General features: G+C 56.4%; 2 protein-coding genes across 2 annotated transcripts; both read left to right on the forward strand.

The window, feature by feature from the left end:
• Positions 1 to 5,969: 5,969 nt before the first annotated feature.
• Positions 5,970 to 6,299, forward strand: LOC145389476 (uncharacterized). Its single transcript, XM_080264769.1, has one exon. The coding sequence runs from the start codon at positions 5,970 to 5,972 to the stop codon at positions 6,297 to 6,299; it is 330 nt and encodes a 109-aa protein (XP_080120895.1).
• A 75-nt stretch (positions 6,300 to 6,374) lies between these two features.
• LOC145389477 (uncharacterized) lies at positions 6,375 to 8,150 on the forward strand. Its single transcript, XM_080264770.1, has one exon. It carries the CDS (start codon positions 6,375 to 6,377, stop codon positions 8,148 to 8,150), a length of 1,776 nt encoding a protein of 591 aa, XP_080120896.1.
• The last annotated feature ends 3,496 nt before the right edge of the window (positions 8,151 to 11,646 follow it).

The raw sequence follows: 11,646 nt of genomic DNA on the forward strand, positions 1-11,646 counted from the left end.
CACCCCTCAGGGAAGTGTCTTAAGCCCGCTCTTGTTTAACATCTTGATGGAGGGGCTTTTAACCATTGACTATGGGCCTGGCATAACACTACTGTGCTATGCAGACGACCTAGCCCTCATTTTTACACGCAGGGACTGTTTTTCGCAGGCTTATTCTGCCCTCTCCTGCCTGCATGAAAAATGCAATGAGCTAGGGCTCAAAATAAATCTCACGAAGACTAAATGTCTGCCCTTTGGCCTCCGTCCTCCTGACTTCCCGGTGCTGCTCGGAGGCCACCAGCTCACTGTGGTCACTTCGCACCAGTATCTGGGGGTCTGGTTTGACGGGGGCCTCACCTTTGGCAGCCACGTCCGATATCTGAGGGAGCGTGCCTTAACTCGCATGGCTGCCCTCCGATACCTTTCACGACGGAGTCTGGGGGCATCATATGCAGTCCTCCGCACTTTTTACATCCACGCGATCCGCTCTCTTGTGGACTACGGAGCAATCTGCTTGTCTGGCCTCACACCGCCAATCTCCAGATCACTGGAAGTCATCCAGAATGATGCTCTACGAATCATGCTGGGTGCTCCACGTTGGACCCGGATCACTAACTTACGGATGGAGAGTGGTTTGCCGTCGCTGGCGCACCGAATAGCACTACGAGTGACGCTTATCACTCACCAGTTAGTGCAGCGCCGACCAGAACTGCCAGTCTCTGCCCTGCTCCTACGACTACTACGACGACCACCTGAGCCGCTCCCCCAACGCGACTGGGCCCGAACCACGGCGGCTCTTATCCACAACCTGGAAGTCGCGCCTTGTCTCTGCCAAGGCCCTGATTCCCCATTTCCTGGGTTTCAACACCCACCGCCATGGAGGCCACCTCCATTCCGCATTCTTACTCCAACGGAGGCAAAACCTCGCTCCTCTATCCCTGCCATCCTGCGACAGGTGGGTCTCAGTCAGGTGGCTGCTCTGCACTCCCCGGGCTCGGCCACTTACTTTACAGATGGGTCGGTCCACCCTGATGGCTCTGCTGGGTCCGCTTTCGTCCTTGGAAGGACAGTTGAATCATGGCGCCTCTCCCCTGGTGTATCTGCATTTCAGGCAGAGCTCGCGGCAATTCTGGGTGCGTTGCGACATGCTCACCATCATCATTACCAATGCATCGTTGTTCATACAGACTCCCTTTCTTCTCTGCAGAGGTTGCGCTCATTCTCGCTGCAAGACAATATCTTTCTCATAACGGCCATCCATACATTTGCAACCCTCCTTGTCCAGCGAGGAGCCACTATCACTCTTCATTGGCTCCCAGGACATGTGGGGATCACTGGGAACGAAACAGCTGATGTCGCTGCACGCTCTGCCTGCTCTCTGCCAGAGATCACGTTCCCACTTCTCCCCGGCCCATCACATGTCCGTCGCACTTTGACTGCAAAAATAGGTAGGCTGTCTCGGGAGGAGCACCAGCTTTGCGTCACTGAAGGTTCCACATCTGCGACTTGGTATGACATAGCCACATCATACTCTCCTTTGGTGCCTCCCCCAGGCCTGCCAAACTATCTTTTAGTGCATCTTAGAAGATTACGAATGGGATTCCCATGCTATAAGCAGATTAAAAATGCGGCAACAGATCCGTGTGCTCATTGCTTAGAGAGGTTGGATACGCCTCTCATCCATTACATACTTCACTGCCCTGCCACAGCTCATCTCAGATCCCGTCCCGCAGCTGGCTTTGCCCAATCGGCCAACGATTATACTGACGCTGCTGGCATTGTGGCCAGAACACCTTTTAAAATTTTACTACAAACAGTTAGGGACTACCCCCCTCCTCGTTAAATACAGCTTGTGCGCTACATGTGCACCACTGACGGGCTCACTGTTTGCCCGTGTCTCAGCACTGCTGAGACGAATATCTTACAACAACAACAACAAGGCGGGTGGCCATTCTGCTGCCTGCCTCCACACTGACATCATCTCCTGCTCCTGTCTTGCTTCAACAAGGGTAACAGCTCTCTGGTTCGCCGTCGATCGAGCTGCTCTGCCCTTTTTGTCTCTCGCCAGTGCTTGAGGTGTTGTTACTGTCGTTGCTCGCCGCCTTCATCCTGACCATGCCTTGGTCTCCAGCCGCTGTTGTGTACCGGGGTGCGCACACTTGTGTGCACTCGCCCTTCAGTGGTTTCTTTTTTGCCTCTTACTGTATTTCCTTTCCGGCTCTTAGTGTTCCCCTGGTACGTGGTATGAAGCCGAACCCCGCGGTTTCCAGGCGCAGGCCTGGTACACAAGGGGGCCCCGTAGTCGGTGTGGTTATAGGAAGCTGCAGGGGTGAGCCAAAACTTTGGTTAGAGCTAGGGTTAGGCAAGACCTTCGGGGCTGTGGTAAGGGCTGCCGCGTCCTCCTCTAGCAGGGGGGCAGATTCCTGCCACAGTAGGTAGGCTTCTTCCTGCGTTTCTGTGTGCCTGTCTGTGTGTTTGTGTGAGTGTTAGTGTGGGTGTCTGTGTGGGTGTTTGTGCCTGTGTGTGATGACAGGCAAGTCGAGGCCTAGGCCCCCGGGGCCTTCAAGGATTCCTCTGCCATCCAGGATCCCGCTGCCTGGTTCATCTGCTCGCGTCCCCTATGCTGGAGGTAGGGTTGAGACGGTTCCTGGGGTCTTGGGTGGGAGCATGGCTGCGGTCACCCATCCAGCTGCTGTCTTGGCCCAGGGTGTCTTAACCTCGGTCACCCATCCAGCTGATGACGGAGGCAAGAAGTATTTGACTACTGGGAGGAAAAGTGAGCGTTGTGGATCAAGGGATAGCTCGAATGTGTCTGCTGGCGGTTGTGCTGATCCAGGACGTCCTGATTCTTGTTCCTCTGCTTCCTTTACTGCACCCAGGAAGATAGCTCGCCGCCATGAGGGGATGGATGACATTGTGCCTGCTCCAAACCCCGACACTGCTACTTCACATGATGATGCTGGTTCACCTGCTGCTGCTACTCCTGCTGTTAATGCTAATGCCTCTGCAGATGATGAGGGGTTTACCCTTGTGTCTCGCAGGGCTAAGCGTGCAACCCTGACCAAGCCTGCAGCCCAGGGTTTTTCTCTGCCTGCTTTGAAGCAGCCTCCTCCTCCACCTCGCCCTTCAGTGCCTGTGGCAGCCCCTCCTCCACCCCGCTCCTCCTTCCCAGCTTTCAGGGTTCCACTGCAATCGGGCTACGAAACCAGCTACGATGCAGTGGCGGCCCTGGAGAGCCAGCTGCCGGGTCTTGCAGCGAGAAATCGATTTGGCAGGGACGAAAGTTGTGTCCTCATTCCTTCCACGGAGGAGGCTTACCAGCAGCTCAAGGCTGTAGCAGAGGACGAGGTGGCAACGGTGAAGGTAACAGAGCTCACACGGGGTGGACAGGTGACGAAGGCTGTAGTAATGAGATACCCTCGTCGTTTCCCATTAGACATCCTCCGAAGGCACGAATTAGTAGAGGAGGCTACCAGGTGCCAGCACCAGAGGACGCGGGAGGAAACCCTACAGGTGTGTGTCACCCTCCGCGGCCCCCGCGGCCCCTCTCTCGATCTTGGGTAACTGGAGAGTGAACGGGCGCAGCCAGTACACTCCAGAGCCACTGAGGTGCTACCGCTGCCAGAGGTTCGGACACCATCGTGCAAGCTGCAACAGGCCTATAGTGTGCGGGATCTGCAGCGGCTCCCACGACATGGAGCAGTGCTTGGCGAAATTCCAAGCAAAGGAGCCGGTCACCTCCCGCTGTCCCAACTGTGCAGGAGCACACCATGCCTGGCATCCCAGTTGCCCAGCGAGGGTGAAGAGGGTGAACCAGGGCAGAGAAAGGCAGGTCTCTTGGGTGCAGGAACAGCAGTCCTTGATATCAACGCCAGCTCCCCCAGGCACTTTTGTTTGGGGTCAACAATGCCGCCCCCAGGCACAGAGTCCTCCTGTCTTAGACACGACTGCTTTTCCTCCCCTGCCAACGCCCGCACAGACTGTCGAGACAGTGGCGGAAGTTCACAGACCCATGGCCTCAGTGGATCCATCACCCCTGCCGCCCCCTCCTTCCCAAGAGGATCCAGTGCTCGCGCCAGTATCACAAACCCCTCCTCCGCAGGCACATCCAACTCAAGCAGCCCCACTCTTCACACTGGACGAGCTGCGCACCCTGGGGACGCAATTGGCTCTGGCCATAGCAGAGACCGTGGCTCAGACTCTGGGGGTCCAGCTGAACACAGATCCTATAGTGGCTGTAGTGGACCGTATGCTGAATCAGGCAGTCGAGGCGAAACGACAGCTCGTTGCTCCTCCTGCCTCAGCCAAGCAGCCTTGCTCACTGAGGAAGCCCAGGTCGTCCCCCAGATGGGCTGTTTCAAAGGTAGCCAAGACCAAAGGTCGGCCACCCCGCACCCTAGTGGCCGGCTCTCCTCACCTTCCATCGGCCCCCTTGGTGCCTCCATTGACTCCAGTGGGTCAGGAGTCGGAGGAGGTTCGCCTCTGTCTGTCTCCGGACACCGGGACGGTACCTACCTCAGGGTCCTCCAGTGGAACTGCGCAGGAGCAATAAGTAAGCTTCCCCTCCTGCAAGAGGTGGCCAACAGGGATCAACCACATGTTATTCTCCTGCAGGAAACCTTGTTGACTGAGGGCTCCTGGTTTCGTTTGGCGGGATACACCTCCTATCTCCTCCCTCATGAACGTGGTGTAGCTCAGGGTTGTGCCGTTCTGGTTAGGGACCACATCGGTTCTGCAGTCTGTGAGCCTCCTTACTGTGGGACTGGTGTTGAGGTCCAGGGCGTGATCCTACAATTGGCGGGGTCACCCCTCACTGTTTTAAATGTATATCGTGGCCAGGATGCCTCTCTGGAGTTGGGGGACTTGTTCTCCCAGGCTACAAGGGGGCCTGTGTTCCTTGGAGGCAACTTCAATGCACACCACGATATGTTTTCCTCGCCTCTCAGGACCAACGAGGCTGGTCGGCACATCTCCGTGGTTATGGAGGAGATGGGAGGTGTCTCCCTGCTGAATGATATCGGTGAGGCTACTCATATTAGGGGAGGTCGACTAGACCTTACTTTTGTTTCCACCCCTCTCGCAGGCTCGGCAACGTGGTCACTCCATCCCCACCTCATGAGTGACCACTATGCTGTTGTGGTGGATCTACCTTTGGCTCCCCTTCCTCCACCCGGGTCGCCTCCTCAGAGGTGGGATATGAGCAGGGCTGACTGGGCAGTCTTTGACAGGGCTCTCACTCTTGCCTTCTCATCTGCCCCTGCATCAGACCTCGAGGGTCGAGCAGAACAAGTTGCTGATGCATTTAGGCAAGCAGCATCTCTTGCAATCCCGTTGCAGCAGTGCTTTGCGGGGTGCTACCGGGACGGCTGGTTCTATTGTGATAGGGTCAGGGAGTTGAATCGGAGGCTGAATGCAGCTTGCAGACAGTACCGGCGGCGCCGCACTTCGCCGTGCCGCCGGTGCTTGTCTGCCGTGTCTCGCCATGTCCTCGCGGGGAAGCGCCGCCTTAGGGAGGAGGCGTGGATTAGGTGGTGTTGTACCCTGGATTCTCACTCTACACTCCGTGAGATGTGGAGGAGAATCAGGTCCATCTCTGATCCACGTCCCTCCCGTCCACCTTCACATCCTGACCCCGTCGCAGAGGCCGGCCGCCTGGCTCAGCACTTTGCAGACTGCTCTGCCTCCTGCAATCTCCCGCGGTCCATCTTGGCCATGCAGGAGCAGCTGTCCGCCTCTCGTGTTGAGGCTATTCAGGCAGCCTGTGACCGTCCTGATCCAGCTGATTGCCCCATCACTAGTGAAGAGCTGCTGGCAGCTTTGCAGCTCCAGGCCTTGATGGGCTGACTTATTCCATCCTGTCGCATGCGGGAGATTGTGGTAAGGAGCGGCTTCTTGATCTGCTCAACCTCTCGTGGTCTGAGGGTCGTCTGCCGAGGTCGTGGAAGACTGCTGTCATCCACCCCATCCCAAAGCCTAACAATCCCGGTGCCATGCGCCCCATCTCGCTGCTCAGCTGTATTGCCAAGACAGCTGAGCGGGTTGTGCAGGCGCGTCTAGCATGGAGGTTAGGTCCGCTTCACCAGAGGATATTTGCATATCATCCAGGCAGAAGTGCCTCTCACTGCCTTGCATCTCTCCTCGGTGAACTTCGGGGTGGAGTGGGGATGGCGATCTTCCTTGACCTTGAGAAAGCTTTTGAGTTGGCGAGCCCTAAAGTCATCCTCCAGGCTCTTGCAGACAAGGGAGTGGGTGGCAGGCTCTTGTCATGGCTTGCAGACTTTTTTCATGAGTGTGCTGCGGGGGTCCGCTTCCAGGGGTAGCTCTCCTCCTTTCATAACCACCCAAACGGCACCCCCCAGGGGAGCGTCTTGAGCCCTCTCCTTTTTAATATCCTCATGGAGGGGCTCCTTACTGTGGACTATGGGCGCGGCGTTACCCTCCTATGCTATGCCAATGATCTGGCCCCCGTCATAGCCAGGAGGGATTGTTATGCACATGCAAACGTTGCACTTGCACGGCTGTATAGTAAGTGTGCGGAGCTGGGCCTAAAAATTAATTTTGACAAAACCAAATGCATGCCTTTTGGCCTTAGGCCTCCCCGCTTTCCCCTTCTGCTTGGTGGCCACCAGCTGTCTCTCGTGGCAGTACATACATATCTTGGGGTGCGGCTAGACAGCAACCTTACGTTCGAGAGCCACGTCAGGTACTTGCATGAGCGGGCAAAGACACGTCTGTCTGCTCTTCGCTCCCTCTCAAAGAAGAGTTTGGGGGCCTCTTTTTATGTGCTGCGCACGTTTTACGTCCACGCTATTAGGTCTTTGGTGGACTATAGTGCCATCTACCTGGCGGGTCTTGCCCCAGGTGTTTCCCAGTCTCTGGAGGTCATACAGAATGAGGCTCTGCGCATCATTCTGCATGCACCTCCTTGGACCAGACTGGTGAATCTGCGAGTGGAGGGCGGTTTCCCATCGTTGAAGGGCAGAATTATGCTCCGGGCTGCAGCGACCTCTCGCCAACTTGTGCACCGCAGGCCACATCTCCCAGTCTCTGTTCTTCTAAAGCGGCTTCTGTCACGCCCTCCTGACCCGGCCCCTGGGCGGGACTGGGCCCGTGCCACGGTTGCTATGCTACATAGTATAGGTGCTGCTGACGATATAGGCCAGGTCCCTGACTCGCCCTTCAATGGGTTTGAGGAACCACCACCTTGGGAGCCTCCCCTTTTCCGGTGTGTTTATCCAGCAGGTGGAAAGCCTCGCAATACCATCCCAGCACTCCTCCGTCAGGATAGTCTCCGCCGGGTAGCAGCTCTGGGGTCTGCGGGGTCAGCAGTTTATTATACTGATGGCTCTGTGGCAGCTGATGGCACTGCTGGGGCAGCCTTTGTTTTTGGTGACATGGTGGAGTCTTGGCGGGTGTCCCAGGGGGCGTTTCCCTTCCAGGCAGAGCTTGCTGCTATTCTGGGAGCTTTACGGCATGCACACAACCACCGATATTGCCGTGTGGTTATTCATACAGACTCGCCCTCATCTATTGTGCGCCTTCGCTCCTTCTCCCTCAAAGACAACATCTTTTTGTTATCCTCCATATACACTGTAGCTTCTCTCCTCGTCCGTGGGGGAGCCACGATCATCCTTCACTGGCTTCCAGGTCATGTTGGCATCTTGGGGAATGAGATGGCAGATGAGGCTGTGCGCTCTGCCTGTTCTCTCCCTGCTGTCACGTTCCCACTCTGCAAAAGTCAGGCTCAAATCATTAGATCTTTCGCTGTGACTATTGGACATCAATCAGTGGAGGAAAATAGGCTATGTGTGGCTGAAGGCTCACGCTCTGCCACTTGGTATGCCAGTGCCACTTCTTATTCACCATTGCAGCCCCCTCTGGGCTTACCGAATCGTCTGCTAGTGAGGCTGCGGCGTTTACGTTTGGGATACTTCTGTTATAAACAGATAAAAGGAGTGGCCCCAGACCCTTGTGAACACTGCTTAGAGAGGTCGGAGGAGCCTCTCCTGCACTATCTATTGCATTGCCCTGTGACTTGTGCTCTCAGGTCTCTCCCAAGTGGGGCATACATCCCATCAGAAGATGAGGTGAGGGATGCCGCTGGCATAGTTGCCCGTGCTCCTACTTCACTATTACTTCGGGTAGTCAGTCGCTACTCACCGCCACGATAATGTAGATGCGCATGCATAGCGCAACTGTGACGGGCTCACATGTTTGCCCGTGTCCCAGTACGTCCTGGGACGAATATCCCAACAACAACAACAACGGCGGGTGGCCACTCGCAGCCCACCTCTCGCCGAGGCAACACCTCCACCGCTGTTCCCGGCGGGACCAGCTCTCCACAGCAACCGCACCAGCCGAGGAACGGGCCTGTCCTTCCATCATGGGGAGTGCCCTGGTCGGTCCATCAGGAGATCAAGGCTCCTCCGCCCTTTATACCCGGCCGACGACCCTCTCTCCGTCACCACCAGGACCAGGGTTGTGCCTTTTGACCACCAGGACCAGGCCTACCCTCCACGCTTCCACCTGCTGCTGTGGAGAGCTGGAGCAAGTCAGATGGGGGTTGAGGGCAGAGTTTCGGGACTTCGACCTGAGCTTCGGCGCCCTTACCATCGGCGCCGTATTGTCTATCACGCTCTCGTCCCTCTCTGCCCTCTGTTTAACATCGGAGCAGCCGGCCGCGAACCACCACCGAGTCGTTTGGGGGTTTCTATCTGAGCATGCTGGCGCCCTCTCCATCGGCGCCGTGCTTGTCTATCGCTCACTCCCCCTTGCCTCCTCGATCATCGGGTTGTCTCCGCCATCGCCTCATTCCCTTCCTCTGCCGCCCTTGCCCTGTCTGCCAGTCTTCGTCCCTGCTATGCTCCTTTATTGGAGCCATTTTCGCTTGTTCTCTGACGGGCTCTTTGTTTGCCCGTTCCTCACCATGCTGTGGGGAGAATATTTCAAAAAAAAAAAAAAAAAGGCGGTTGGCGACTCCTCTTGCATAGCTTGGCCTGTCCAGTCGTCTCTATGCCCGAGTTTTCTAGCGACTCTGCTCGTGCCTGCGACCCGTTGAGGGGGGCACCAAACAGCAGTTCTGTGCCGTCAGGAGCCACCACCATCCAGGGAACCGTGAATTGGTTCAACGTGAGATCGTGTTACGGTTTCATCAAACGCCGGGACACTGGCGCTGATGTTTTCGTGCACGCATCTGAGATCGTTGCACCAAATCCACGGCATTTCCAGCGCTCACTTGCCGAGGGAGAGACAGTGGAGTTTTGTGTTGTACAGACTTCCAAGGGTCCCGAGGCTAAGGACGTCACTGGGCCGGGTGGTGTTGCTGTGCAGGGCTCTGTCCATGCACGGCGGCGTCACCCTGCCCAGAGACGCCGGCCAAAGGGTCATGGAAGTGCTAGCAACACAAACACACTCACTGCGATGTGTATTGCGACGGCTGAGGCTTTTAGTGGGGGTAGCAAGGCGGTTCTGGCTGTTCTCCTTCCTCAGATCTTTGAGGAGAATGGCCTTCCACGCCTTGCTATTCCCCGAAGCTTCACCCGCAATCCTCGTCTCCCCCCTCGTCAGGAGCATCAGGCCCGGCAACAGCAGCCACCACCACCTCGCACGACACCGCGAAAACGGCTGTGTTTGGCTGCCCCTCTCAACCGGACGACTGGCACCACCACCTTGGAACCTTCGATCACCGACCCGGAACCGTCACAGGCCATGGATTGTGAGCATGGGGAGACTGTCGTGGAGGTCCACCTCCCTTCGTCAGGAGCTGAGGAGGAGCGTGTCTCGTCCCCCGTCCCTTTAGCACACCTGGACGTAGTGGATCCCTCCTCCTTGCCCTCTCCATCTGCTCCTGACGAAGTGGAGGAGCCTCTTCCACCTTCACCACCGCCTGCCGCCATCGCTCTCTCTTCTTCTCCCCCTCCACCTAAGGAGAAGAGGAAGAAACAAAAGAAGAAAGGGGGAAAGATCAAGAGCGACCCCTCCTCCGTTGCTCGCCGGATCGAGGCCCTCCTTCCACCACTCTCAGGGACTCGTAGTCTCGATGCTCGCACGGATGCGGACCTAGAAGAGCTACTCGGTTGCCTCACGGATCTGATCAACGACGCTGATACACTGCCTCTCGTATATCAGACCCTGTATCAGAAGATCCGTGAGGCATACATTTCCAACTCCCTCTCTCCATCTGAGGAAGCCGACATCCGTGAGGGCATCGAGATAGATCCACCACGTGCTGCCCTCATCAACTACATCGCCACCAGACTGCTCTCTTAACTGCTGAGCCACGCCTGATCCTGTCCTGCCTTGCTGCTTCGACTTGTAGCTGTCACTGCTATGCTCTCTTTCAAGAGCTTTTGTTTTTGCTTTTCTGTGACGGGCTCTTTGTTTGCCCGTGTCCTCACCATGTAAGGCAAATATCTCAAAAAAAAAAAAAAAAAAAAGGCGGGTGGCCCTTACCTTTCTAGCTCTCGTGGTGAGAAGACCTCTGGCTAGTCTCTCCTGAGCTATCGACTCTGTATCATTGCCTGAGACAGATTTTCGGGAGTTTTTCGAACTTTTTGGCTTCGTTGGGCTTAGTCCAATTTACTGAGAGCAATTTTCGGTTGTTTCTCTCGTTTTGGGCAAGATTCTGTCTCTGACAGATAGGCCCTGCTTGCTTGTGTGTGTGTGGGCGAGCTTGTGTGTGTGGGTGTTTTTTTTTTTTTTTTCTCCCACGGCCAGCCGCTAGTGTCCCCCAACGTGGTACGACGCCGAACCCTGAAGGGGTGCCGTTAGGGCACTTCCATGAGGGGTGGCCTTTAGGGCCTGGTTATAGGAAGCGTTGGGGGCGGCTTTTCTGTCAGGGTTAGGTTAAGTCCCTCACGGGGCAGTAGTGGGTCTCCTTCGTCGCCCTTTAGAGGGCGGGGAGAATAGGTCCCCTCTACTGTAGGGCCTTTTTTTTGCCGTGTTTTTCTTTTTGTGTGTCTGTTTTTGTGGGTGAGTGGTATATGTGTGTGAGTGGTGTCTGTGGGTGTTTGTGTTTGTGTCTGTCTGTCAGAGACAATGAAGGGGACCCAGGTCCCTAGGCCCACAGGGCAAGCCCTCCCCTTGCCTTCCAAGCAGAGGCCTGTCCGCCCTGCTACTGTGTCAGGTGCGAAGCGAGAGCGGCGTCTGTCGGATGCCAGCTCTCGCTCATCGACGTCTGGCGGGACTACTGGCCCACACTCCTCTCCTGAGCCTTGTACGCAGCGGCCTTCTGGCCCTGCAACTGTGCCAGGTGCAAAGCGGGAGCGGCATCTATCTGATGCCAGCTCTCGCTCGTCGACGTCTGGCGAGGCCCCTGTCGCCTCCCCTTTCAGGCCTGCAAGGCTCACTCCCAATCCTCAGAATGACGCCTCATCCCCCCCTTCCACTTCAACACGTGCAGCCAAGGTTGCACGTGTACATGAGGCAATGGAGGGAGTTTCGGATGCTTCTCCTGCCATTAAACCATCCACTGGCGCAAACCGTAAGGCTGCCCCTCTTCCCAAGGCCCCTTGCTGCCTGACACCTGACCTTGCCACGCCACCTTCTGCTACTTTGGGTCCTAACACTGACACAGGCCATAATGAGCCACCCCAAGTGCTGCATACACTAGCTGCAGCCCCTTCTGCTGTACCTGCTGCCTCTCCTGATGATGAAGGCTTCAGCCCT

The sequence above is a fragment of the Coenobita brevimanus genome, chromosome 117, assembly GCF_032717465.1.
Source record: "Coenobita brevimanus isolate Jiangsu-jjx chromosome 117, ASM3271746v2, whole genome shotgun sequence".
Lineage (NCBI taxonomy): Eukaryota > Metazoa > Arthropoda > Malacostraca > Decapoda > Coenobitidae > Coenobita > Coenobita brevimanus.